We start from the raw sequence: 27,490 nt of genomic DNA, 5'->3' as shown, positions 1-27,490 counted from the left end.
GTTCCCTCTGCCCTGTCAGTGTGCAGGACAGCTCAGGGCTCTCTGCGTGGCCATACCCCATTGCTCCCACTTGATGTGCATTTCCTTTGGTGTTCCAGGTCTATCAGCTGGACACGGGGCATTACTTATGCAGGAATAAATACTACGGGCGCGGCCTTTCCATCGAAGGCTTCCGCAACGCCCTCTACCAGTATCTGCACAACGGCATCGAGCTGCGCAAGGACCTCTTTGAGCCTGTGCTGGCCAAGCTGCGCAGCCTGAAGGCGGTTCTGGAGAGACAGGCCTCCTACCGCTTCTACTCCAGCTCCCTGCTCATCATCTACGACGGCAAGGACAGCCGCGCGGGGACCCCGCTGGAGCGCCGGCCCGAGGCGCGCCTGAAGCGCGGGGAGGGCCCGGGCCCGGAGAGCCTCCAGGAGGGCGGCAGCTCGGAGCCCGGCTCCTCGGCCCAGCCCAAGGTGGACGTGCGCATGATTGACTTTGCTCACAGCACCTTCAAGGGCTTCCGCGACGACCCCACCGTGCACGACGGACCCGACATGGGCTACGTGTTCGGGCTGGAGAGCCTCATCAACATCATGGAACAGATGCGGGAGGAAGACCAGTAGCTCTGAGCTGTGGCCTCTTATTCTTGTCCTGGTGGCAGGAGCAGACAAGACCACCCACTACCACAGGAAAAACACAGACAAATTTGGTTTTAAACAACTGTATCGCTCTGTTGTTTTTTAAATGTACTTGGATAGAAGAGCTGAGGTGAGGCAGGATGGAAGAACTCCTCGTGCTGCCCGATGGTTCTGACCACACCTGCTCTGCCTTCTGCAGGAGGCTCTGTAGGTGTCTGCTGGGTGTCAGGTGTCCCGGTTCTTTGCTCGTCATATGTGCGTTCTGGAGGGAGGACCTGGACATAGGGAGGAGAAAGCAGGAGAGCCCAGGGCTCTTGATGAGGCTGGAGCTCTGGTGTGAGGAGCCTTCTGTCTCAGGAGCTTCCCCTTTGAATTTCTCCTGAGTTATTGGAAAGGGCGCTTGCCTGAGGTTGGCAGCGTCTGTGAGGCCCCCGGTGAGCAGTCAGGTGCCAGTCCCTGTGTTTGGTGTTGCTGGCTCTGCCCTGGGTTTTGCCAATGGGGCTTTGCTTTTGATGCTGCCTTTTTCTGCTGTTTGGGCACTGTGAGTATCTACCCCAAACACGGAAATGAAATGACCAAATGCAATCCCTGGCAGAGCTGTGGCCCGGAGGGAATGCCACACACGTGGAGCTGTGCTCGAGCCTGGGGTCTGCGTGCTCCCTGATGGCATGGCATGGCATGGCATGGGCAGGCACAGGGCTCTGCAGGAGTGACTCTGCCCTGGACCACTGTCTTGAAAGCGCTCAGCTCGTGGGCTAGCAATAGTATCTGTAGCAGTTAACATGACCCCAGCTGCAGTGGGGCATTTTGGACCATTTCAACCCTTCCCCTCCTGTAAAGTACAGAGTATGTCCCTCCAGCACAAAGCTGCCCTCTTCCCCTGGGGACCCTCTGCCCCCAGGCCCTGCTCTCCAACAGGTCTGGAGGTGGTGGAAGGGGAGGCTGAGGCTTAGGGCTGATCCCCATCCCCTCCCTGAGGGTCTCTAGAGGCCAGGTGAGGGGGTGACCCAGCTGAGCAGTGAGAGCCACTGTCTTGACTGTTCAGTACCACTGCCTGACTGTTCAGCTTTGCTTCATGAAGTCAGTGTCTCCCAGAATAAATGTCCCCAGCCTCCTTTGATGAGGAATTAACGTTTGATACTGTGGCCTGGTGGTACCGGACCGAACCCTGCTCCACCTCAGCTCCTGTTTCTGTGCTGGGGCCCTGGCTGCTCCCTCCTGCTCTCACTGACTTGCTCCATGGCATTACCATGACCCTGTGTACCCACAAGGCCAGGGTTGGGGTTTTTTTTAATTACTTCAGGGATGCTTGTTTGGGGAATACTCGCATGTCGCATGTGTGCCGACTCCGTGTGCGCAGAGGCCGCTCGGAAAGCACGGCTGCCACATCTCAGGCACAGGTCTGTGGCGCTGGTGTGGAAGGGGACAGGAGAGCTGCCCCATTTCTCTGCCTGTCTCCCAGCTCCTCAAAGCCTGCCCAAGCCACTGCTCCCCTTCCATCCTCTGGAGAAGGACCTTAATCCATGGCCCGCTGCCCTGCACTGGGTTACTTCATTGCTCCTGCGGGTCCCTACCTTGCCGGGACTCGCAGGATTTTCAGGGAGCAGGTTGGCAGGAGGCAGCGAGGCTGGGTGAGTGCAGGGGTGTAGGTACCCACAAGAGCCGCATTATTCCCTGGCCCTGTCGCTGCCCACCTCTGCATGTCCTTGTCCCCGCGGGCTGTGCTCGGGTGAGCCAGGCCGGGAGAGCCCCTTGCTGTCCCCCGCTCTCATTCCTGCCTTTCCCCGCCTCACCGGGCCGTGACGGATGGGCCACGCTGCCGGTGCTCAGTGGGAGCCGCCTCCCTCCCTTCGGACCACCGCGGTGGGACTCCACAGCTTGTACATAGCCTTGGCCCCGTTTGTTTTTACATGAATAACCACCCTGTTTGTGCTTCACAGAGAACCAAAAACCATTAAAGGATCTGTTTTTGTCCGCGGCGTGCCGTGCCTGCCTCTCCCGCCGTCTGAACCTTGGGGACGGGTTTAGGGGGTTTGGATGAACGTCCCCGCCACAGCCGCCGCTGCTCTGCTCTCATCAGGGTCGCCCCGTGGCTGCTGCGGCCCGAGGGCGCCCCGGGCAGGGTGCGGTGGCTGCAGCAACGACCCGGCCGTACGGCCATGGGCCCCGGCTGGGCGGGGGAGTGTGCGGGGCGGGCGGTGTGTCGGCAACGGGCGGTAGGGCCCAGCGGAGGCAGTGCCCGGGCGGGCGGTAGGAGCCGTCGGAGGCAGGGCCCGGGCAGGGATGTGTATCGGGGCGGGCGGTAAGGCCCGGGCGGGCGGGGCGGTGTATCGGGGCGGGATGTAGGAGCCGGGCGGGCGGGAGGAGCCGGCGGAGGGAGGGCCCGGGCAGGAAGGCGGTGGATCGGGGCGGGCGGTAGGGCCCGGGCAGGAAGGCGGTGTCTCGGGGCGGGCGGCAGGGCCCGGGCAGGAAGGCGGTGCATCGGGGCGGTAGGGCCCGGGCAGGAAGGCGGTGTCTCGGGGCGGGCGGTAGGGCCCGGGCAGGAAGGCGGTGTCTCGGGGCGGGCGGTAGGGCCCGGGCAGGAAGGCGGTGTCTTGGGGCGGGGCGCTGCTGCGCGGCCGTGACGCGCCCGGTGCGCCCGGCGCTGACGTGTCGGTGCGGGCGCTGGCGTGAGACGCGGGACGCGGGGGATGCGGGCGCTGATCCTGGTTGGCGGCTTCGGGACGCGGCTGCGGCCGCTGACCCTGAGCCGGCCGAAGCCGCTGGTAGAGTTCTGCAACAAGGCGGTGCTGCTCCACCAGCTCGAAGCTCTCCGGCAGGTGGGGGCGCGGGGCGCGGGGGGCGCGGGGGCCGCCCCGCCGCCGGCTGACCCGCGCTCCCGCAGGCGGGCGTCAGCCATGTGGTGCTGGCGGTGAGCTACATGTCCGACGCGCTGGAGGCCGCTATGCGGGAGCAGGAACAACGGGTAAGAGCCCTTCCGAGTCCTCCCTCCTCCCCCCGTTACCCGGCCTGTCCCGCCGCTCACCCTGTGCCCGCAGCTCGGCATCCGCATCTCCATGTCCCACGAGAAGGAGCCGCTGGGCACAGGTAGGATTCGGGCGGGAGCTTGGGGCTGGAGGGCGGGCGCAGGCGGGATGGAGGAGATCCAGGGACAGCAGGGCGGGTGCTACGGGGGGACACCGGCATGGATACGGCACGGCTAGAGATGCTGGGAGGGGGTACCGTGGGCATGAGGGTGGGTATGAATGGGTAGGGCTGGGGGACATCGTGGGCATGAGGATGGGTATGGATGGGTAGGGCTGGGGGACACCGGCAGTGGGACACCATGGGCAGCAGCATGACTGTGGATGGGTAGGGCTGGCAGGAGCAGGGGAATCAGGAGGGGTATGCCAGGATGGACATGGGCAGGACCAGGGACAGCGGGCCGGGTGAGGATCCAGAGGGACTGGGGACTCGGGAGGGATCCTGGGCCGGGCAGAGGTGGGGCCAGCAGGACCCGGGCTCACCCTGCGGCCTCACTCACGGCCGCGCAGCGGGGCCGCTGGCGCTGGCGCGGGACCTGCTGGCCGAGGACGGGGAGCCCTTCTTTGTCCTCAACAGCGACGTGATCTGCGAGTTCCCCTTCGCGGCGCTGGCCCGCTTCCACCGGCAGCACGGCGGCGAGGGCTCCCTGGTGGTGACCCGCGTGGAGGAGCCGGCCAAGTACGGCGTGGTGGTGTGCGAGGCCGACACCGGCCGCATCTGCCGCTTCGTGGAGAAGCCGCGCGTCTTTGTGTCCAACAAGATCAACGCTGGCCTCTACATATTTAACCCTGGCATCTTGCAACGCATCCAGGTATGAGCTGGGGTGCCAGGCTGGGCCGGGCTGAGGGGCTGTGCCCCCTGCTCAGCCCTGTGCCCCGTCCTCGCAGCTGCGCCCCACCTCCATCGAGAAGGAGATCTTCCCAGCCATGGCACAGGACGGGCAGCTCTACGCCATGGAGCTACAGGGTAAGGCCCCGTGCACAGTGCAGGCAGCATCGGGGGTCTTGCCTGCGCTGCCACCCTCACGCTGGGGGCTGTCACCGTGGCTTTGTCCCCACAGGCTTCTGGATGGACATTGGGCAGCCCAAGGATTTCCTTACGGGCATGTGCATGTACCTGCAAGCGCTGCGGGCTCAGCACCCTGAGAAGCTGCACTCGGGGCCCGGTGTCGTGGGCAATGTGCTGGTGGTAAGTGCCAGCCCCCAGCACACCAGCCCCGGGCACTTCATGAGCTCTCTGCATTGTCCCACCACTGTCCTTGCTGCCATCCTCAAGCTGTGCCCTCCTCTCCCCTGGCTGGCCAAGTGGCATGGGCTATGCCAAGAGCTGTCTGCCCTCCCGACCCTGGCATGGGCCCTCTTCCTTCCAGGACCCCAGTGCCAAGATTGGGGCAAACTGTGTCATCGGCCCCAACGTGACGATCGGGGCCGGCGTGGTGGTGGAGGACGGGGTGCGCATCAAGCGCTGCACTGTGCTGGAAGGGGCCCGCATCCGCTCCCATTCCTGGCTGGAGTCCTGCATCGTGGGCTGGAGCTGCTCCGTGGGGCAGTGGGTGAGGACACGGGTGCCCTGCAGGGGATGGGGACTCAGCTCTTGCCCTCCCACCTCCTCGGGCTGTGGTCCCTGCAGGCAGGAGCAGCAGCCCGAGCCCAGGGGTGTGACAGGGCCTCTCTGGGCAGGTGCGCATGGAGAACGTGACTGTGCTGGGCGAGGACGTCATCGTCAACGACGAGCTCTACCTCAACGGGGCCAATGTGCTGCCACACAAATCCATCGCCGAGTCTGTGCCAGAGCCACGCATCATCATGTAGCAGCCCCCAGCAGGCCCTGTGCTCCCAGCTCTCCTTGGATTAAATATTTATATTTCCATTTACTGTTAAGCATCACCTGAGTGCGGCCCCAACAGCGGGGGCCTTCCCTTTCCCATCTTTCAGGGTACCACATAAGGAAGAATAATTTAATGCTGCTTTTCATGAAGTCAGCCCCCAGCCAGGGGCAAGTTAACAGCCCAAATGCCCAGCCCAGCCCCCTGCCCTGGCCCCGGGGCTGCCGTGTGTTCCCAGCACTGCCGCAGAGCCGAGGCCTTGGGCTCCCCTCCCTGAGAACGGCCCCTGGGGCAGGCAGGCTGCTGGGCACCTGCCTTTCCCACCCTGCAGCCCTCCCGCCTCACGCTGCTGCCCCGTGCTGGCTCCTGACCCTCTGGGCGAGGGTGCCACAGCCTGAGCAGGGCAAGGTTTGGGGAGAAGGCAGTGTGAGGCGGGGGGGCTGCCCCGCTCCGCTGGGGGAGCCCGTGGGGCTGGGCTCTACGAGCTGGCTGGCTTGGTGAAGTCGTCCACCCCTGTGATGGTGGCCTTACAGAAGAAGCAGTCCTTGTTGTTCATCAGGTGCTGGTTGATGCAGGCTCTGGGACAGAGGAGGAAAGAGCATCAGCCCCCACCCATGTGGCACAGGGCAGGGCCAGGGGCTGAAGTCATCCTGGTGGAGGTCACCCATGGGAGCTACTCACTTGCATGACTTGTGGGAGCAGGGCCTGAAGATGGCCGAGATGGGGTGTGCGTAGCAGATGGGGCACAGGTCTTCCTCGCTGGTGGGCTGTGTGGGTTACCAGGAGTTAGCAGGGCCATCCAAAGTCCCGTGTCCCAGGCCTGCTGTCAAGGACTGGGACGGGGCTGGGGCAGGGGCAGGACTCACCAGTGTGGTTGCAGCTGCCTGCTTGGACTCCTCACTCAGATGGTTCAGCATCTTTTCCACCTTTGTCAGCTCCTCAGTACTGATGTACTCTGTGTCTGGGGAGGAAAGTGGGTGTTTTGGGGGTGAATGGGACCCTCAGGCTGTCCTGAGGCTGCTCAGTGATAAACAGGGGCTGCAGCTGCCCTTGGGGACCAGCAGGACAGGGAGCACCAGACACTGAGAAGGGCAGAACAACTGGCTGGCACTGGATATATCCCCATCCAAAGTGCTGCTTATGGCGTGGTGGAGGAGGGCATAGACACCTGTGCCCAGAGACTAAAAGGGCTGGGATGTTGCAGGGGGCACAGACACCAGCAGCCCCATTGCAGGGGACACAGACACCAGCAGCCCCATTCCCCTCCCCAGCTGTGGCTGGGAGGTGAGCAGAGCCCATCTCCAGTGCAGTGCCAACACTTACAGGTGTGCAGGGAGAAGTGGCGCTTGTCCGTGGCCGGGGCAGCTGCTGCCAGGGCCGAGGGCTCGGCGTGGCCCAGCAGGTACTGGATGGAGCGCAGCTGGAAGCAGGGATCTGCCAGCAGCACCGCCGTGGCGCGCTCGGTCCTGCCGGGGAACACAGAGCTCAGACAACCCCCCTGTGCTCCCACACCAGCACCTCCAGCTGCTGTCCCCCTGCTCCATGCTCAGATGCAGCCAAAGAGCAGCAGCCATCCTCCTCCTCCTCCCCCTCTGGCACCCCGGCTCAGAGGCTCAGGGATCGATGCGGTGCTTCTGCACTTGCTGAGGCTGCAGCCCTCGGGCCAGTGCCTGAGCCTGGGGTTGCTGCAGGGCAGCTGAGGCATCCAGCGCTGCCCTTGGTCACAGCACCTCAAGGGAGATGCTCTGCAGAGCCTCACACGGAGACTGGGGCCCTCCTGCACCGACAGGACAGCTCAGGGTGCGCTCAGGGCAAACGGGTCCCCCCAAAAGGCAGGAGGGAGGAGTCACGGCCCTCCCTGATTTCAGTGGGCACAGCCAGGACGGATGAAGGTCGCCTTAATAAGTGTCTCCCTCGGGCACCAGTGCCTGGTAACAGTCCCTGGCAGGAGCAGAGCTGCTCCGTGGCTGGCCCAGGGGCAAGCAGAGCAGCCCCAGCGGCAGGAGGGGCAAAGGAGCAGCCAGTCAGCACAGGCTGAGCCGGGGCGCAGGGGGTTAACAGCCCCTTGACTCGCAGCAGCCGCAGCCGCCAAATTAGCTTTTTGCTGCCCTAATGGAAAACAATTCCCCAGCTCTCCTCTTCCCACTAAACCGCCTGAGCTCTGGATAATGACATTCCTGCGTGTCCTTCACCCTGCGGCCACTCCACCCCCGTCAGCAGCCCGCGGCACCCCCTCTGCCGTGGGGACCCCACCGGGCTGAGCCCCTCGCTCAGCCCAGGGCCGGGGGTGCTGGGGGTCCCCAGCCCGAGGGGTGCTGAGGATTAGGGAGCAGGACGGACCGCGGCTGGCAGACAAGCAGCACTGGGGGGAGGCGACCGCCATCCCCACTCGCAGCCTGGTGCAGGATGTGACACGAGGGGCTCCCAGAGGTGACGGGTTTATTCCAGCATTCTGCCAGCGGCTGGGCAGCGGCGGAGCAGCCGCTCTATGGATTACAGCCTCCATCCTCAGCTCCCCGGCGGCTGCACACCGGTGCGGCCAGTGGTCCTCGGCTCCCCTGGGGACGAGCGACCACGCAGGGTCGGTGCTGGCTGCGCATCCTCTGCCCACCCGCAGGGAGGGCCGCGGCCAGGGAAGGGGACAGGGACCGGCCAGGGCCACCACTCCCCGCGCCGGGGCCAATGAGATCCCGCCCGGCCCCCTCGCCGCGCACCGCCCGCCCGTAAATAGGGGCAGGAGCGGGATCGGCTCCCGGAGCTCCCGGAGATGCTGCCCGGGACGGAGCCGCACCGGAGGCTCCCCGGAGGTCGCAGCGTGCGGATGTGCCCCGGCGGCGCTGAGCCCTGAGAAACTTCGCACTCCGGGGATGAGCAGCTCCGGGAGGCAGCGAGGCGCCCGCCCAGCCCGACACAGACACAGCCCGGGCACCCCGGCCCCCCGGGGCTGATCGGCGGCGCCCGGCCGGGCCCCGGCAGCGCAGGTACGAGGCAGCCTCGGGTGAGCCGCGGCACGGCCGGGCAGGGCGATGCCGCCCTTTGGGTCTCCTCAAGCCCCACGGCTGGAATCGGGATCCTCTTTCGCGGGGTGCAAAAGGGCGCCTGTGGATGCTTGGTAGAGCCAAGGCAGCGCTGAGGGAGAGACGAAAGACGGCGGCAGATTTTTTCTCGCGTCTCATCGAGCCTGGCCGTGCCGCGGGGCTGTACGGAGGCTCCTGCCCGCCACAATGTCCTCGCCGGCGACCGCGGACTCGGTGTGGCCGCGGGTGGCAAAGCTGCTCCTGCTGCTGCTCCAGCTGTGCGCCCCCCGAGCCTCCCCGCAGCCCCACCGCTGCCCCAACACCTGCATCTGCACCTCCGACCTGCTGAGCTGCAGCCGGCAGACGCTGCGGTGGGTGCCCCGGGCACTGCCGCCCACCACCACCACGCTAGACCTCAGCCACAACGCCCTCAGCCAGCTCCAGGACCACTGGCTGGCCGCCCTCCCGCACCTCGAGGCCCTCCACATCAGCCACAACCAGATTCGGGACCTTTCTCCGCGGGCTTTCCACAACGCCTCCTTCCTGCGGCACCTGGACATGTCCTCCAACCACCTGCAAGCTGTGGAGAGGCACTACTTCGAGGCGCTGGTGAGCCTGGAGGAGCTGCTGCTCTACGACAACCACATCAAGCGGGTGGATGAAAATGCCTTTGCCAAGCTGAGCGATCTGAGGAAAGTCTACCTGAGCTGGAACAACCTGACCACCTTCCCCTTCCATGCTGTGCAGGGACTGGGAATCCACAAGCTCCGCACGCTGGACCTCTCCTCCAACAGCCTGAGCAGTATCCCCGTGGAGGTGCTGGCAGCTCTGCCCGAAAACGTCGGCAATGGATTGTACCTGCACAACAACCCCATCAGGTGCAGCTGCCAGCTCTACCTGATGCTTCAGCGCTGGAATCAGCGAGGTTTCAGCTCCGTGAAAGATTTCTCAGAGGAGCACACCTGCAAGGTGTCTGACCACGTGCCTCGGTCCCTGATCAAGTTCCTCAAGCACAGAGATATGTTTGAGAACTGCTCGGCGAGCACTGAAGACCCACACCTCTCGCACCTGGAGGTGGTGGTGGGCCAGCCCGTCCTGCTCGCCTGTAACAGCAGTAACAGCAGCCTGCCCCACGCTGCCAGCACCTCCATGTGGATCACCCCTCGCCACGAGCCCATCAAACACCCAGGGAACAGCAATCGCTCCCTGGAGGTCTATCGCAACGGCAGCCTGAGGATCGCCGCAGCCAAGCCCTGGCTCTCGGGGGTCTACGTGGGCTTGGCCATGAACAGCCCCTACAACTTCAGCAGGATGTGCGAGTTCAACGTGACCGTCCTCTACCCCAAGGCAGCTGGGGAGACCTTCAGCACTGGCCTCACGACCCTGCTGGGCTGCATCGTGAGCCTGGTGCTGGTGATCATCTACCTGTACCTGACGCCGTGCCGCTGCCTGGGCTGCTGCAGGAGGCCGGCGCCGCTGAGCCCCCCGCAGGAGTGCAGCGCCCAGTCCTCCATCCTGAGCACCACTCCCCCGGCCACCGACGGGCCGCACCGCAAGGCCAGCGCCAACAAACACGTCGTGTTCCTGGAGCCCATCAGGGAGACACAGAACGGCAAGATCCGCCTGGCCCTCGGCGAGGACTTCCCCGACCCCAAGCACCCCAAGGTCCTGCAGCTCAAGTCGGACTCAGAGTCCATCAGCTCTGTCTTTTCTGACACCCCCATTGTATCTTAGTGGGACAGAGCTGGGAGCAGAGCAGAGGCCTCCTGAGAGCTGGTCTGCTCCATCGCTGCTAGATCAGGATTATTGGGAATCCTGAATTCCTGGCTTGACCACGACCCACGGGAGTGACTGACATCACCCACAACTGCTTCAGCCACGGGCTCCTGGTGGGTTCGGGGCCACGGGCACATTGGTGCCCAGCACGAGCACCTTGCATAATCTGCTGGCAACGGCCTTGTTAGCACATGGGTAATGCTGATGAACCCAGCATGCTGGAGAAACACCCCTTCATTTGGGCACCTGCCCTTGCTAATGTGACACCAGGCCTGGGGGTCTGTTATGTCCCCAGGCAGGAGATGCCCAACCTGACATCACTGCCACAGACCCCCCAGGCTAAGGAATAGCTGTGACAAGTGGCACACTGTCCTGGCTCATGCCAGGTCCTCAGGATTGGTGATGCCACTGTCAGCACGCGCCATCAGCATGTCATGGCTGAGAGCAGGGCAGTGTGACCCTGTCACAAACGGGGGTACACACCCCCACAGCCCTCCCCAGACACGGCCGTGCAGGAGGGATGGAGCTCAGCGCCCGACCAGCCACGCAGCCAAGCAAACCTTCCAAGCTTTTGCTTCCCGAGAAGCTGTAAATCATCCAGGCAGGACGAGGTGACGAGCCACAGCGCCCCAGCCCGCACTGCTCAGTGCCACCAAGGACACCGAGGTCCCCGACGCGCCACGCGCTCCCCGCTGCTTCTCCTTGAGGCGGACACGCTGCTCGAGCACAGCTATTTAGGCAGTAACCCAATCAGCCTATCGATAAATGTGAGTAATCCTCCCCTCTCCTGGGCCGTAATTCTCTAGTTCCATTGGAATAAAAATGCCTATTTTTTTAAGCTCACGCTGGGCTGAGTGTCTCCTTGCCCTTGCAGCAATGTGCAGCTCACGGGCACAGTGGTGGGAGGCTGAGGGAGCCCTGAATTCCTGCAGGCCTGGCACAGGGAGCATCCTGTTCCCATCAAATGGCCTTCAGGTGGCCTTGGCAAGGGAGTTAAATGTGCTGCTGGTGTGCTGCTGGTGAGAGAGAAGCACACAGTGGTTTGTCCTTGGGAGGGCAGGGCCCCTAAATGATGCCTGGGAGCTGGGGAAGGAGCAGCACTGACTGACAAAAGGGCACATCCAGACCCCAAAAGGAACAAGCAGGCTTTTAGATACAGGGGAAAGAAACCACTAGGGATGGGACATGCCTTTGGCAAAGCCCTGGTGCTCCCTGCAGATGGAGCCCCCCATTCATTTCACCTACACTGCCTTTCCTGGCACCCACCCTTCCCTCTTCCTGAAACAGGGAGTGGTTCTGTCCCCCCAAAATGCTTGTCTGATCCCACAGAGGGATAAGGGTATCCTACCCCTCTGCCAGTCACCAGTGTCCCATCCACAGCTGGAGCAGGAGCGTGTGGCCATCACATGCAGCACAGGGGGGACCAGGACCCTTCAGAGACCTGCATCCCCCTCCCATGGCTGAGCTCTGGTCCCAGGAACTGCTGGCAGCCCCGTGACTGGCAGGAGGGCATTGTGGCATTGGCACCACACTAGCACTCATCCTCTCAACTTCTCTGCCTAGGAAACAAGCAGCTTTCTTCCCAGCAAAACATCAACTTTGTGCCCAAATAAATTGTCAATTTTCCTCCCCCCATCCAGGGAGGGGTGAGTGCCTGGGAGAGCAGCTCTCCCGAGGCAGCCTGGCCTCCCAGGCCGCTCCTGCCGTGCCTTTGTGCAGCTCCTGCCCCGCGGCAGCCGGGGGTGACGGATGCACAGCGACAGCCCCGCTGGCCGTGCCCTCGCTGGCCCTGTCACCTCGTGTTTGTGCAGTGTCCTGACGGGCCAGGACGCCGTGCCAGCCACACGGGGGCTGCCGAGGTGTGGCAGTGTCAGACTCAGAGGTGAGCGGCACCTTGAGGGTGGAGCAGAGATGCTGCCATCACCCCTGGCTGATGGCAGGGATCCCATGGGAGGGAAGGTCTGAATTTAACCTGGGAATGTCTGGGAAAAGGAGAGACCCAGCTGACTGCAGCCAGGCCCAGGCAGAGCATGTGCCACCTCTGAGCACACCTTCCTCCAGAAGGAAAGATGAAGTGCTGCTCTGGGCCCCAGCACCCAGAGTGGGTGTTACCCATCCTTTATCACCATTCTTGTCTGTCTCCCCAAAAATCTCCCCCTTCCCCACTGCCAACACCAGGCATTAGTGCTCCTGCAAACCTGCATCTTCAGCTGAGGATAATGACTGAAGACTGGGGAAAGCTCAGGGAGTGTAAGAAAAGCTCCCAGGGGCCTTTCCAGGGACACATCAGCCTGGAAGAGCCCAGGAGAGCTCTCCTAGGCTGGCTGCAATTCTCCTATCCCTTCAGGAAAGCTGAAGCTCGTTCTCCAGGGCCTTGCTCTGAGATTTGTATCCGTGCTGCCCTCAAGGGATCCCTCTGCCTCTCCCCAGGAAAGTCCTGCTACTGCTTTTCACACGTTCCTGGTGCTCAGGAAGGATCCCACACCACCACACTGCTGATCCAATGAGCACTGGGAGGTGGTTTGAACTGTTCATTAAGCAGCCTGAAAGGCAGAACATCTCAGCAAGGAAAAACAGCCAGGAGCAAAGCCTCTCTGACAGGCAGGAGCTGGGAAACCTAATGGATCTTCCCCAAGGAATTCACTGTCCTCTCCTGGCAGCCACCTCCACCATTACAGCCCTGGCCCCCTGCCAAACCTCCCTCCTGCTCCTGGACTCTGCAGGGCAAAGGAATGGGTCAGCAAAATCTGCCTGGCCCTGGCACACAGGGACCTGTGCCAGCGTGTGTGGGGACAAGGATGGCTGTGGGATAAGGATGGCTGTGGGATAGGGATGGCTCTGGGATAAGGATGGCTTTGGGATAAGGATGGCTCTGGGATAAGGATGGCTCTGGGATAAGGACTGGCTTTGGGATAGGGATGGCTCTGGGATAAGGATGGCTCTGGGATAGGGATGGCTCTGGGATAGGGATGGCTTTGGGATAGGGATGGCTCTGGGATAAGGATGGCTCTGGGATAAGGACTGGCTTTGGGATAAGGATGGCTCTGGGATAGGGATGGCTCTGGGATAAGGACGGCTTTGGGATAGGGATGGCTCTGGGATAAGGATGGCTCTGGGATAAGGATGGCTTTGGGATAGGGATGGCTTTGGGATAAGGATGGCTTTGGGATAGGGATGGCTTTGGGATAAGGACTGGCTTTGGGGACCAGTGTCCAACACTGCCTCCTGTCTCCTGTGGCACCTCACACCTCAGCCAGGACAATGGGGGAGCACTGACTGCCAGTCCCATCCCATCCCCTGTCACCAAGGATGGACGCGGCAGGGCCTGGATCCTTCCCTTATGATGCTCACAGTTTTCCAGAGAGCTCAAATCAGCAAGACTGCTCCAGCCTCCCAGCATGTGCCTGGCAGTCCCAAGGGGCTGGGAGAGCCCTGGCAGTCCCATCACTCAGGATGCAGCACTTGGAGCTGGCAGCTTGTGAAACACTGACCACACTCCTTTTTTAACCCAAGGAGCAGAGCAGTGGCCCTGCCCTGACACAACCCAGCCCATTTCCACTCTGGGATGGCCTCTCACTTCCCACAAAGGCAGTCCTGGTTACAGCCTGCCCTCACACCCAGGAGAGCACAGCCTCACCTCAGGGCCTCACTCCTTCCCCTGCCTCTTAGCAGGATCTGACACCAGCTCTGGCCAGCTCTGCTCCATTAGCTCACTCTCAAAGAGGCTAAATAGAAAATCTGCTCAATTATTTAGCAAGCAGACAAAGAGAGGGCTGATACTGCCTGAAGACAGCCAGGGTGTGTGGTGTGGATCCAGCCCAGCTCCTGGCTCAGCCTGGCAGATCTCCTCTCCTCCCTGCTCAGTCATTAAGGCTGCAGAGGGAGCAAAGGGGCAAAGGGACATCCTTGCCCTCGGCCCTGCCAGCCCCTGGCACTCCCAGTGCTGCTCTCAGAGCTAAGGGTGGGAGGAGGCACTCCCCAGGAGCAGCACAGCCCATCCTGCCCGAGCCAGGGAGGAAATGCACCTCTGCTCCCTCAAAAGCACAGCCTGCTCCATCCAGGGACCACGGGGATGATGGATCAGCTGTCTCCCCACAGCCCAGCCTGGGCAATGCTCCCTTTCCTTGTGCTTTAATGGCTCTGCTTGATGCCAGGAGTCCTCAGCAGGAGGACTCAATGCCTGGATGAGTGTCCTGTGCTGGGAAAGGAGCAGCTGAGGCATCTGATTGCAGCCTGAGAACACGACTGGATGAGCTGGCAGGGCCCTGGCTCTCACTTACTGAACTTCCCCACTGCAATGTTCTCGTCCCATAAATGAGAGTTCATTCCTTCAGCACCAGATGAGCCCATTCCCCATGTCCCAGATGTTTGCAGCACCTTCCAACCAAGGGCCTGGCACAGTGTCTGCTTACTGGGTTAGAGGCAACCAGAAAATGCACAGCCAAGGCAAGGAGGTCTCTCAGGGTCCTGTCCCTGCCCTCATTCTCTGGGGCACAGCCTCCCCACAGGGATCCAGTCAGGGTCACCCTGTCCCTGGTAATTCCCACAGGGACGTTCCTACATGCAAATGTGGGTTGGAAAATCTCTCTGTTAATGATTTCTCTCAATCTGGGAGTTACCAAATGGCACCTGGGAGAGATTTCTACCAGCTTGCAGCACTGCCCAGGCTGAGTGCTTCTGGGGAAGGACTAAAGCCTGTCCTATTATCCTGCCTGCTGCACTGAGAAAGGAAAAAGGAAAGCTGTGTACAGATGAGTTGATGTGAATGGGTCTGCTCTGGAGAGCCTGGTTACACACAGGACCCTTTAAATCATTTCAGCCATGGCAATCATCTCCCATGAGAGTGTGAATAGAAAGGTTTGAATTCTCCTGTTCCATTCCTTACTCTTGCACCTGGATACACAGGCTTCCATTGCTGTGCTCTGGGCCAGCCACCATGGACAGGCACCATTCCCTGGGTTTTGGGTGATTCCTACCCCAGCTGCACCTCCCAGGTTTCAGCAGCCTGTGGTGATGGTGCCTTGGACAGAGGATGAAACCAGGGCTAAGCAGAAAAGCCTCAGTGTTTTGGTTCTGTCCATCCCACCTCTGTTTGCCATTTCCCAGTGTGGCTGCACAGAGCAGGACAGCTCTGTAAGAGGGGTGCAACACCCAGGCCTCAGTTCAGAGGGCTGCCAAGGGTGTGGGGGCTCAGTGCTCCCTTCCCCTGTGATCTCTGCCTGGTCTCTGCCATCCCCTCTGCTCACTAGAGGGTCTCCACACTGCCTGCCTTGGTTCTTTTTTCTTGATTGACCTCAGTGGCTCCCCTGCAACATTTGCTTGCCTTTTATAGATCACTGACATATCAAACCTCAGGTTTAGTGATGGCTTTGCAAAATCACACAGAAGAATTTTGCTTCATGGATATTTTTCCCTGGGCTTCCTCCTGTTTCACCTTCTGCTTCTCTGCTCACTCAGGTCCACCTTAAGGACACGATGCTTTTCACACATCATTCCACTATTTTGCATTTATTTCTCCTTTCCAGTGCTCAGGGAAGTGACTACAAAGCCCTTGAACATCAGAGACTTGCCAGTTCCCTGGGGCACAGTGTCTCTGGTTTGTGATGGTGCAGCCTGAGGCATGAAGGATGCTGTTGGCACACAGGGGACAGTGCCTCTTGGTGATGACACTGCCTGCCTGGAATTCACAAACCCAAAGCACAACAGGCTTTTCCGGGGAAGAACAGAGTCTGGAAGCTTTCTGTCTCTTCAGGACTCCCTGCAGGCTAGGAAGGATGTGACTGATATCCCACTGCCATCTTCCCAGTGCTCTTTGGAGTGTGATAAACTGAGGAACAACCCTTCCACTTCCCCATTTTGAGCTGACAAGTGACCTGACCTGGGACACATGTTCAATGGAGAGACAGGCAGGGAAGGACTTCTCATGCTGGCATGCAGGGAAGGGTTTTATCACCTCCCCCTTCCCTTCAGGAAGAAGTGTCTAGTTGTGGCAGCAAATTCATGATGTTTGCCCTTTCCATAGAGCAAGGCTCTGAGGGCAAGCAAAACCCACCTCTGTTCAGAGCCCAGAAAGGCCACTGATCAATGCCCTTGTGCCCAGGTTCTGCCACTGTCACACTTGGGGCTGTAAGAGTGGTGCAGCAGCCACGGGAGGCAGGTTATAATTAGATATATTTGTGTACATCTTTGAGTCCTTGAGAGAAGGAGCTGAAAGAGTGGCTGCAGGGCTGAGCTGCTCGGCCAGCTGGGACTCTGCTCCCTGCAAAGCCAGACACTATTGTGTGCTCCAAACATGAAAACAAGCAGGGTGTGCAGCACAGACAGAACAGCCCCATCTCCCACAGCAGCCTGCAGCAAACAGTGACCAGGCAAGACACCTGCAAATGACACTGGGAGACAGCAAGGGCCGGGCTGCAGAGTGTCTGAATAAGTCTATTTGCAGGGCTCAGTACAAGCAGACACAGACACATAAATGATCAGGTCAGCTGTGGCTTTCTCCAGCCACAACACTCCCCTAGTGCTGCCTCTCTGAATAATTGGCTACTGTGAAGACAAGATTTGTTTAATCTTAAAATCAGCATCACCCAAGTGCCGGGAGAAGACTTGTCTCGCCTTTGTGTGAGGCGACCGTCTCACAGGTCTGGGCAGCCAGAGAGCTCTGCACACATTGTGATGCCTTCCTAAGAGGGGCCCAGGGTGAAGGAGCTCCAATGAGCTCCCCTCCAGCCATTCCCTGTGTGATGTGTCACCACATCAGCACAGCCCTGTCACACGCAGCACCCACACCTTCCCCCAGCAGCTGTCCTGTCACACAGTGCCAGCTCCATCCCAAGGAGGAAGGTGCACATGTGCTGGCAGTACAGCATCTCACAGCCACCTTTTACAAGGGTTTTCCACCACAGCCACCTCTCACAAGGGTTTTCCACCACCACAGGAAGGAGCTTTGCACCCAGCAGTAGCAAGACTGGGGATGTGGCTCTTTGGTTTCTGCCTGCTCCACACTCACCAGCTTCACCTCACTTTAGTCTCCACACCCCATGCTGCTCCTGCAACACCTCCCATGCCCCACTGCAGCACCCAGAGCAGTACCACACACAGAGACCCCGTGCTTTGCAAGGCACAAGGCACTCACCCCTGGACATCAGTGTCCACCAGCAGCCGGACCAGGATCCCTGTCACAGCCACAAGGATTGGGTAATGGTCCACGCTCTCCAGCCCTGTGGGAGCAAAAGGGAAAGGTCAGAGCTTCTGTCACTGTGTGACAGGCAGAGCAGGCAGGTGTGAGGTCTGATCCCACCCAGCTCTGCACTAACCCTCAGCCCAAGGCACACTCCCACAGAGGGCACTCACTCACCTGGCAGACGGAGGTTGACCACTCTGTCAAACAAGTTCCTCTCAGCTGTCACACGATTCAGCACCTGGTTCAGGAGCTGTGGAGGGAAAAGCAGAGAGGGTTTGTATTTTCTGGATGGGCCTTCCTGTGAGCAGCATCCGAAGAGCTTTGGGGCTGCATGTCCCTATAGTCTGGACTCAGTGCCTGAGGGCTGGTGGATGCACAGGGGGAGGTTCACAGCACACACCTAGCTTGGCCCTGGCATGGAAGGACTGGTACCACATCACAGTGGTTGTACCAAGCCAAAACCTCCCAGACAAGAGTCAGTCTGAGGTCAAGACACCTGAATGTCAGCACCTCCCACCTCAATCTGAATTCCCACCTGCAGAAGCCCCTGGCAAGCAGAAGCCACAGTCCCCAGGACAGCCAGAGCCTGTGAAGGGTGAGCTGGCAGCCCTGGGCAGAAGCAGAGTCAGCAGGGTGAAGCACAGCCCAGGTCCTGCCCTGCCTGGAGCTGGCAGCAGGATGGACCTACAGCTCTGAAGCACGGGGTGAGTGCAGAGAGCAACTGCAGAGATGGAATCAGCTGTGACCACAATTCATTAGCCACCATTAGCTCTCACCCAAACCCCCAGTGGGACAAGCAGGGACTGTTCCAGGCTTGAAGAACTGCTGCAGGCTGAGCTCCATCTCTAAAATGCAAAATCCCTCTTCCTGCTGCCCCAATGCACAACAGCAGAACATTGCACCCCTCTGTGGGCCTGGTCAGTGCTGGGGCATGGCTTATTAACAGCAGCAGGAAAGCAAGGAGGAAGCTGCAGCACCCCACTCTCTGCTGCACATTCCCCAGCTTGCCAAAGCCACCTGCTAAGGGCCCCTCACTTTCCTCCTCACTCAGCTGAGCACTTCCCTCATGATTATGGTACCAGACCCTGCTACCTCTTGCTCTGTTTCATCTGCTCAGAGCCCTGAGCCCAAAGATGAACCCCTGTGGTACTGCCAAGGTACATCTGACTGCTCTGCACCAACCCAGTGTTGGTTGCCCTCAGGGCTCTCCAGGATTGCTCATGCTTTAGAAAATAAATGAATTTACTGGAGCCTAAGGGGTGCTGTGAGTTGGAATGGGGCTGTCCCAGTCACTGTGGCAGGAAAGTGGAGACATTTAGTACCAAATTCTAGGACTGAAGCATAAAGGACCAAGATGCCTGCCCAAACACTGGAGTGTGTGCCCTGTGAAACCAGCTACACTCTCCACAGCTCCTTACCCAGATATATCACACCTTCTCTCCACATTTCATGGCACTGCTTGTCACAGGAGAATTCAGCATTTACTGGCCCCTTGTAAGGAAGATTTAAGCAGCTGTCACCCTCCCTCCCAGCAGAGGTACAATTCAGCTGTGACCAGAGCAGTTGCAAAGGAGGGGAGCAGTTGATATGCAGAGATTTAGGGATATTCAGAGATTTTAGCGATATTCAGAGATTTTAGGGAACACCACCTGTTCTGCAGCACCTCTAAGAACTACAGCACCTGCAAGAGGAGCCCCTGGTTCAGCACACATCCACAGGGAGGGCAGAGGGGTCCCCATGCCCCTCCAGATGCTGCTTCTCCACACAAGAGGGTACCTGGGCGAGCCTGCGGAGCAGCAGCTCCGAGGAGGGGCGGTTCCAGTCGAGGAAGATCTCTGGGGCCAGTGTGACAGTCATTTCCAGCACCCTGAGCAGGCTCACCGACAGGTCAAAGCAGGTGGCACACACCTTCAGCTGCCTGCTGTCCACAAAGTTCCTCTCCAGGCGCTCTGCTGCCTGCTGGATCTGCCAAGCAACGGAGACAGCTTCAAAAGGAGCCCCTTCCCAAAGGAGGGCTGCCACCCCCAGCCCGGTGAGTTGTGCCCTGAGCCCTGTGTGTGCAGGGCACAGCACCCACGGAGTGCTGCAGCCCACAGCCCTGGGCACACCCACCTCCTGGATCATGCCAATGAACTCGGAGAAGGCCCAGTTGAGCTGGTTGAGGACGCTGTTGAGGAAGCTGGGGGCCAGGTCCCGGTCGCTGCGGAGCAGGTCTGCCATGTGCCGCTGCAGCAGGGTGGAGGGACACGGCTCTGAAACCACACACACACAGCTGCAGGGCCTGGGCACAGGGCAGCCACGAGCCAGGGGCAAGGGCGGGCTGAGAGACCAGCCCTGGGCTTGGCAAGTGTTGGCTTGTGCCTTACTAATCCTGCTGGGCTGATTTGCCCCCAGGCAGGCAGCAGGGGCAGATAGCTCAGCCCTTCACAGGGACAGAGCATCCAAGTACCCAGGCTGCTCTCAGCCCCTGGCTACCTTAGCAAGCCCAATGGTTATCAGCTCTTTAGTGATTATCAGCTCCCTTAGGATTCCAGCTCTTTGCTTGCTAAGGTGCCCAGGCTAGTGGGGAAGCAGATGTGAGAAAGGAGAAGAAAAATGTCCTGGGGTTCCGCAGTGATGGTTTTATTGAGGGGTCTGTGAAGGGTTCCAGCGATGGCTTCTCTAACCAGAAGGGTTAGAGCTAAACCAGCCCTTTTTATGGGGTATAAGGGGATCCAAACTTGTCCAATAGTAGGGGTTAAGGAAAAGTGACCTGTGGGGTTCCAGAGATAAGTTGGGGTCTGAAAGGTGGAAGAGAGGGGCTTCTTTTGCTATTTCATCATGATTTAGCAATTCCTATAGTTAAGCCTTGGCCCCCCATGGGGCCCTAGCCAGCTCAGAGCTTGCTCCACCTTACAGTAAGCAGACATGGCAGGACACCGGGAGCTGGCACAAGGACTATTCTGAGCAGAGATCGTGCCTGTTGGGCCTCCCAGCACTTCTTTCCAATGCCAACCTGAATTAGGCAGGGAAGAGCCCTCTGTGCTTGCTGCTGCCCACATGCACAGGAGCACTGCCCTGCAGCTCAGCATCCCTCTTGCTCAGCTCTGCAGAGGCCCATGGTCAGCTCAGCATTAATTGCTCCTGATACCAGTGTGGCAGCAGCTGCCTGGAGCCAGCACGGCCTCACACAGCTGTGCCTGTCTGCCTGTGTGTGGGGAGGAAGGTATCCTGTAAATCCCACTCCTGAGAGGCTTCTGTAGGGAGCTGAGGCTGTCTCTGCCCTTAGCAGGCTCAGGCAGAGCTGCCCACACTCCCCAGCCAGGTTCAGCCCAAGCACAGACACATCCCCTCGGTTTTGTGGCATCTCATTTCTGGACTTCCTCATTATCAAGACCACAGATGAGGTGAGGCCCAGCATCTGGGAAGCGCAGTCAGGGCTGTGTGGGACACCAGCCCCCATGGATGGGCAGGGAAAAGAAGGGGGCACAAATGGGACAGATGCTGCTCACCAGCAGAAGGACCCACTGTCAGCAAGAGGCTCACAGAACATTCAGCACTACAAGGGAAGGGTATTGGAGCTCACCCCAAAACTCAGGGCTTGGAAAGAGAAATCAGCAGATTTACCAGCTATAGGGAAAAACCCCAATCTAATCACATTTTCCTCTACTAGAGGCTATTAGAAACAGCAGGTGGAAACCCTGGCAGCACCAGGAGTGCCATGCCCAGAGGAACAAGCTGTGCTGTGACTGCAGAAGCTCTCTGGGGTTGCAGCCTTCTTGAAGGGCCAGCGTGGCAAAGCAAACACAGCACAACTTCCACCACATCCACAGGGATCAAGGAGCAAGGCATAACTACAGGCAGATTGCTAGCTGGGATTAGCAAAGCCAGGGAGGGATGACAGGAGGCTGTCATCTGAAATGGAAACAGGACAAATTATTCTGTGAATACCCACTAGCAAGTGCAGTGAACTTCTGTTATTATGGAGGGCACTCACTGAATCTCACAGTGCATAATAACCCCAAGCAGGCCAGTGGCCCAGCTTTGATCCTGCCTAAAAGCTCATTTTTGGGAGGGATTTCATCACAACAAATGTCTTTGATGTCCTGCTCCCACCCACATGTACTTTCCCAGCCTGTGGCTACACGTGGCTCAGGGACAGGCCAAGCCAGACATCCTTTTTACATATTTATTGCTCCTCTGGGGATTTCTTGCCCAGAGTCCTCTGAAACTGTGTAAGCCTTTAGCATTAAACATGTCTCAGAGCAACATTCCACAGTTCAGCTGTGTGTAGCAGGAGGAATTCAGATTGGAGCTTGGCTCCTACATGCTTTATTTGTTAATATTTATTCTCAGTAACCCCTTCCTTCTGGTGGTAGAGACAGCAAGATGCTCCTCTCCAATCACTTCCTCCAGCCAGCTGTGATTCCACACCCTCATGACAGTCCTTTATCCAGGATCAGCCCCAGGCAGTGCAGTTTCTCCCACTGAAACTGTCCCATCTTTGTCCCTTTTGCCACACCTCCCTGAAGCCCAACACCTCTCCCAGGTTTTCCTTGGAGAGGTGCAATCAGAGGCACACAGCATCCAAACCACAAGCACGTGGCAGATTTGCACAAAGGCATAATGTGGTTTTGTTCTGGTTTGCTTTCCTCACAATTCCTGTTGTGTAATTCATCCTTGGACTGAACATCAAGCTGCTCTTCTCTAAAAGATTACAACAGGTTGTCAGTTCAAGGATAACCCTCAGGAACTGTCCTGAGGCACAAGAGAAGCCCAGGAGTCAATGCTGGGGCAAACCTTGACTTCTCTGTCAGTGATGGGTGAAGGGGCACAGCACACTCTTACTCCACCTCTCTACACTTGGTGATGCTGAATTCTATCCGTGTTTTCTCTCCCAGTCATTCAGAATTGAAAAGTCTTCCTAACAGGGTTAAGTTTTCAGTGCCTTCTTTTCCCAGCCTCCCTTCAGCATGTAAAAACTGCTTTTTGTTAAAACTGCTGATGTGTTAGTCCCTTTCCAGCCTTCAAGCACCAAAGCAGTTCTAGGCAGAGATCACCACTCCTCATGGAGGAACTCTGCCTGTTGTCCTGCTGGTCTGCTGCCAAAGCCTCTTTTACTAACACTGCAAGTCAGGACAGATCCCAGGATGAGCTGCCCAGCCAAAGTCTACCTCATTTGAAGGCAGCTTTGGTTTTTTGAAGGATGGCCCCATGCTTGTAATAACTTGCTTTATCCTGATTTTTAGTCAATGACTATTTCCTCATAGTCTTTTTTCGATGAGTGGTGTGATTCTGCAATTCTGGGTCCTTAAATACTTTTCCTGGTGCTGGCAGACTGTGCCGGACTGTAAGAGCATTGAAAACTGGTGCCTTTTGTCAAACCTCTCCACAGGTAAATAGGTTTATTGAAGGTTTTAAACCTAACACCAGGAAACAATTATTTCCTTGGCTTTTGTTGATCCCAAGGGGATTCTGAATCTAAAGATGCTAAGATCACTGCTACTCTTTGAAAGCAATGTAAGGAACAAGCCCTGGAACACAGCACAAACAGCTTCACTCCTTGCACAAGTTCCCAGAAGAGGTAATTATTACTGGTATGCAAACCCCAGTCCTGGTGCTGTGCCCATCTTTATTTGCAATATTTCATCTCTGCTGGGACATTCTCACCCACCTGAGTTACCACTGCCCTCCTGGGCAATGCCACATGCCTTATGTGCCACTGCAGGCAGGGATGGCATTTCACAGGGAGCCTGTGGATACTCAGTGATGGGGAAACTATCTTGATCCTGGCACTAGAAAATCATCAATGCTTCAAAATTTGTTCCTCCCTAATACAAAAAGTCACTCAATCATGGCTTAGCCTTCCTTATGGCAGATAAACATCAGCCATTGGAACAGAAATTGGCAATTTTTCAAGGCCAGAAGTTTTGACCTCAATATATTTAATGTGGGCAACAGAGCGTGGAACCAAGGGGTTGGAGACACATCTGATGTTTCCACAACAGAAACTTCCCTGCAAAAATATAAACAGAATAGAGGAAAAGGAAATCTAGGTAGGGGAAACGGTGAATTAAAACACAGAGTTCTTGAAGAAGATTATGAGGGAGCCAGAAGCCCCAGTGCTCCAGCAAGCACCTGGGTTAAAAGGGTCACTGAGAGCATGATGAAGCAAAGACCTAAGTTAAAACATAGGAGGCAAAGTGAACATAATCAAACATAGGAAATGGTAGGCAAAAGCAAGGAGAAAAAGGGGTAATAAATGGAGAAGACATAAAAAGCATCCTTGACTGACCATAGTAATGCAAAGTTTTTTCAAGTATAGGGAAAAAATATAGCAGAATTATTTAATAGAAGTAGTAATGGCAGAAAGTATAACAGTAGCAGAAGCCCATTATTAGAGAGAGTTAAAAATTAATAAAGCAGGCAAAGTGGAAGCCTTCAATAAGTGCTCCTACTAGATAATGGTAAAGAAGCAGTCACATACTTTCATTACAGGAATGTAATTATGTACTTTTATAGTTTGCTAATGACCCAGCAAGATTTCTAACAGGGCTAATTGGGAGACCTCTGGTCAGCAGCCCGAGGGGTCTCTGGACACAGCAGCATTTACAGTAGAGCTTGAGCACAGAAGAGGAAAGCCCCAAATGGATCAGATTCCAAAGGAAAGCAGATCCACCCAAGAGCAATGTGAGATTTTGAAAGGCTCCAGCTGTATCAGTGCCTGTTCAGAGACACACTGAGAGGGGAGCAAAGGGAAGCAGGCAGCACCTGGGGGATGAGACATCCATGAGGTTGGGTGTGAGGCATCAGGATGGCCCAGGGCTCCTGGGATCTTGTGTGCCTCCAAAGCAAAGCCCTGGCAAACAGGCTAATGTGAGTTTTGGCTCCATCACCAGCACATCAGGGAAAGTTCCCACCTGCATGGCACCAAAACCTCTGGGGCTGCTAAAAACATGGCAAGAGTGAACACCCCACAGGGCTCACAGAAAAGCAAAACCCCTTCCTGAATGAGAAAGAGAGGCCATGCATTTTTCACCACTGAAAAGGAGCAAGAAATGAGTTTACCCTGGTACACAAGTGCTTCTGAAGAATAAAATGTTGTAAAGCAGAGAAAGGCAGCAGCAGTGGAAGGCAGAAGGTGAGGTTAGGTAGGGGAAATGGCTTCAAACTGAGAGAGAGCAGGTTTAGATTAGATATCAGGAAAAAATTCTTTACTGTGTGAGGGTGGTGAGGCCCTGGCACAGGTTGCCCCCAGAAGTTCTGGATGCCCCATCCCTGGAAGTGTTGAGAGCCAGGATGGACAGGGCTTGGAGCAACCTGGTCTAGTGGAAAGTGTCCCTGCTCATGGCAGGGGGGTGGAACAAGAATGAGCTTTAAGGTTCCTTCCAATCCAAACTACACTAAGACTCTCATCAGGAATCATAAGCCATGGATTTATTTCTGAGGGTGAACAACCACCATCAGAAGGGCTTGGACAGCTCAACTACCAGCAGCTGATGGTTTTGGTGTTGTCAGATCAAGGTGGGATCTCCTCCTGAAAGTCCTCTTCAGTTTAGGCAATTTGCTGGACTCGGGAAGGGGACATGAGTGAACTCTCTGTCCTGTGTTGCACAACATCTCAGCTCGATGATCTCATGGTCCCACCTACCCTCCCTCCACCTGGGGCTGTGTGGGCAGAAGGCTGGGGCAGAGCAGCCCTGTGATGCAATCTGAAGCCATCCTGCAGCTCTTGCTTTCCCAAGCCAGGCTGGGCCCAACACAGAGCCACCGCTGCTGCTCCTGCTGTGTGTGCCAGGGCAGCACCTGGCCCTGCCAATGCATCATGGTGAAACCAAAACAAATCCCTGCAGCACCTGTGTGTGTGCCAGGCCCTGCCAACACATCCTGGTGAAACTAAAATAAGTCCCTGCTCCTGCTGTGTGTGCCAGGGCAGCACATGGCCCTGCCAACACGGCATGGTGAAAGCAAAACAAATCCCTGCAGCACCACCTAGCACAACTACCCCTGTCTGCTCTCAGGAGCCAAACTGAGGGAGAGCTCTGCTTCATGAGAGCAGTTCAGTGCCAGTGGAGCTGAGGAATAACTCTAGGAACAAGCAGGGACACAGATGGCCTTTCTGAGCCTCTGCCCCCCCTGGGTAAGCCAGGCAACATCCACTGCTGGCCCTCAGTGAGCCCAGGCAAGAGGCAGCAGAGGAGACCAGGTACTCTGTGCTCTGGGTGTTTCATGGATGAGTGAGGCAGCCTGGGAAACCTCCCCATCCTGTGCAGCCCTCCAAGGAAGCATCCCAAAAGCAGGACAAGGCTGGAGCACCAGAGAAGAGGCATTTGCCCACCTCCCTTCAGCCTGGCCTGCAGCAGCAGACCCAGACAAGCAGGGATTTCCTCAGCTCAGCAGTTTGTCCCATTGACTCTGCCAGTGCTCAAATTGCAACAAGGTGAAGACTGGTGGGTGTGAAGGGGAGGGGGGGGGTCACCTCCTCCTCCTCCTTCCCTGGGCAGCATCTCAAGGACACCTCTGAGTCCCCTGTCCCTCCTCAATTAAATCAGCATTCATTATTGATTTGGTTGAGCCTTAAAATAGCCCTCCCAAGAGTAAGTCCCCAGCAGGCAGCAGGGCCACTCTGGGCTCAGGCTCAGACTCTGTGGAGCCACACAACGTGTGGAGCAAGGCCTGGAGAGCTGAGCAGCTCTGCTGCTGCCCCAAAGCTCCCCAGGATGGGCTGAGCTTGATTCCCACCCCACAGGACTGGTGACAGCCACTCAATGCCTTGGTTGTGCAGTAGGAGAGTGAGGGACAGCCATGAGATCCCCCCTGCATGTGTGCCAGGGCTGCTCCATCTCATGTCAGGATGAGAGGAACCCCTCCAGCAGGGCTCTGACCCCAGAGGTAACCCTGCTAACACAGCTGCAAGAGCAGGTCCATGATGCAGCCCCAGAGACTGACACACGGGCACAGTGCCCCTGGCTTCTCCCAGGGATGGAACTGAGGAAAACAATCCCTTGTGAAGCTCTCTGCCTACAAAGGGTCTCTCTAGGCAGAAGAGGGGAAGCAGGGAGCTCTCTAAAGCTACTCCACCAGACAAGAGAAGGTCACACAACAAACTTACTCTGGAAACTAGCAACAGAGAGATCCCCTGGGCACCATGGGCAGGAGAGAGAAAAGAGAACAAGAGTTCTGTTAGAACAGACAGGCAGCTCCCTGGACAGGGCTCAGCATACACCTCCATGTGCCACCTGTCCTTCTGTCCCCCACTCCTGAGCAGCTCTCCAGGAACAAGGTCTGGCACAAAGCCTTTTCCACAGCAGAGGGGCATCAGGAATGGATCCACACAAGCCCAGAACCTGGGAGGGTAAAGCTGGGGACATGTTCTTCAGCTCAAGAAAGGGAACTTCTCCCCACATCTTTCTCAGCCACAACAGAGCTGAGAAACCCCTCAGCTCAGTGACAGTGCTGAGAAGCAAACTGCAGTGCCCAAGGCAGGACAGGCATCTGAGAGATGCCAGGATAAAACACTCCCTGACTGCAAACTCACACAGTGCCCTGTCTCTTTGGGCACCCCCTCCCTCTCACAGGGCACTGCTGCTTGACAAATGTGGCAGCTCTGCCCCACAGCAGCTCTTCACTGTGCACATGGCAGAGCTTGCTCTCAGGCTAAAACTCTGGTAAGGATGCAGTCCTGGGCCTCTCTCCTCTCCTTTGGAGGGCAGAACCCCTGTTTATGATGGATGTAACTCATCATTTGGCATGCCCAAATCAGCAGTAGAGGCTGGGGATGACCAGGTGTAAAAACCAGGCCTGGATATTTGGCCAGGAACACCCTCCTTTGATAACTATCCCAACAGCTTGGCCTGGCCCACAGGGAAAGCTGCTAAGGAAGAGGCTGGAACTGCCTGAGCCCCCATGACAGCCCTGAGTGCCAATCCCTGCCCCACTCACTCTGCAGGCTGGGGAGGCTGGCATCCTCAGGCTTGGTTTTCAGCAGGTGTGGGAGCCGTGTGTATCTGTACCCAAAGCCACAGCCCTGGCAAAAGAGGGAAGGAAAGATCTTAGAGGCTGCAAA

At 57.8% G+C, this 27,490-nt stretch overlaps 4 protein-coding genes across 9 annotated transcripts in view; 3 read left to right on the top strand and 1 right to left on the bottom strand.

Annotated features, from left to right (window-relative positions):
- Positions 1–2,597, top strand: part of IP6K1 (inositol hexakisphosphate kinase 1) — a 36,910-nt gene extending 34,313 nt beyond the window's left edge. For both annotated transcript variants that reach the window (XM_063164461.1, XM_063164460.1), the window contains exon 8: positions 99–2,597. In XM_063164461.1, the coding sequence (XP_063020531.1) occupies positions 99–608 (510 nt within the window). In that variant the 3' untranslated portion in view covers positions 609–2,597. The remainder of the gene's footprint in view (positions 1–98) is intronic.
- Positions 2,598–3,267: 670 nt separating this feature from the next.
- GMPPB (GDP-mannose pyrophosphorylase B) lies at positions 3,268–5,538 on the top strand. 2 transcript variants are annotated; one of them, XM_063164457.1, is made up of 8 exons: positions 3,273–3,442; positions 3,508–3,588; positions 3,662–3,710; positions 4,157–4,458; positions 4,535–4,613; positions 4,708–4,835; positions 5,017–5,199; positions 5,327–5,516. In XM_063164457.1, the coding sequence occupies exons 1-8, from the start codon at positions 3,314–3,316 to the stop codon at positions 5,456–5,458; spliced, it is 1,083 nt and encodes a 360-aa protein (XP_063020527.1). In that variant the 5' UTR covers positions 3,273–3,313; the 3' UTR covers positions 5,459–5,516. The 2 variants fall into 2 exon arrangements, with proteins under 2 accessions (XP_063020529.1, XP_063020527.1); XM_063164459.1 differs by lacking the exon at positions 4,708–4,835 and having other exon boundaries at positions 3,268–3,442; positions 5,327–5,538.
- Positions 5,539–5,590: 52 nt separating this feature from the next.
- Positions 5,591–27,490, bottom strand: part of RNF123 (ring finger protein 123) — a 47,222-nt gene continuing 25,322 nt past the window's right edge. For 3 of the 4 annotated variants that reach the window (XM_063164452.1, XM_063164454.1, XM_063164453.1), the window contains exons 31-40: positions 27,367–27,451; positions 26,537–26,563; positions 19,558–19,697; positions 19,222–19,410; positions 17,620–17,695; positions 17,398–17,482; positions 6,796–6,938; positions 6,339–6,433; positions 6,154–6,239; positions 5,591–6,050 (exon numbers count right to left, since the gene is read on the bottom strand). In XM_063164452.1, coding sequence (XP_063020522.1) covers positions 5,951–6,050; positions 6,154–6,239; positions 6,339–6,433; positions 6,796–6,938; positions 17,398–17,482; positions 17,620–17,695; positions 19,222–19,410; positions 19,558–19,697; positions 26,537–26,563; positions 27,367–27,451 — 1,026 coding nt within the window. In that variant the 3' untranslated portion in view covers positions 5,591–5,950. The remainder of the gene's footprint in view (positions 6,051–6,153; positions 6,240–6,338; positions 6,434–6,795; positions 6,939–17,397; positions 17,483–17,619; positions 17,696–19,221; positions 19,411–19,557; positions 19,698–26,536; positions 26,564–27,366; positions 27,452–27,490) is intronic. The other variant, XM_063164455.1, reaches the window with a different exon arrangement.
- On the top strand, positions 8,697–11,108 carry AMIGO3 (adhesion molecule with Ig like domain 3). The gene has a single exon (XM_063164456.1). The coding sequence runs from the start codon at positions 8,697–8,699 to the stop codon at positions 10,221–10,223; it is 1,527 nt and encodes a 508-aa protein (XP_063020526.1). The 3' UTR covers positions 10,224–11,108.

Source organism: Melospiza melodia, chromosome 10, assembly GCF_035770615.1.
Source record: "Melospiza melodia melodia isolate bMelMel2 chromosome 10, bMelMel2.pri, whole genome shotgun sequence".
NCBI lineage: Eukaryota > Metazoa > Chordata > Aves > Passeriformes > Passerellidae > Melospiza > Melospiza melodia.
This window is presented reverse-complemented; position numbering and strand designations above follow the sequence as displayed.

Coding starts and splice junctions, on each gene's coding strand:
- AMIGO3 (XM_063164456.1), top strand. CDS start 8,697: ATGTCCTCGCCGGCGACCGCGGACTCGGTGTGGCCGCGGGTGGCAAAG.
- GMPPB (XM_063164457.1), top strand. CDS start 3,314: ATGCGGGCGCTGATCCTGGTTGGCGGCTTCGGGACGCGGCTGCGGCCG. Junction 3,711..4,156: donor GAAGGAGCCGCTGGGCACAG/GTAGGATTCGGG, acceptor ACGGCCGCGCAG/CGGGGCCGCTGGCGCTGGCG. Junction 4,836..5,016: donor TCGTGGGCAATGTGCTGGTG/GTAAGTGCCAGC, acceptor TCTTCCTTCCAG/GACCCCAGTGCCAAGATTGG.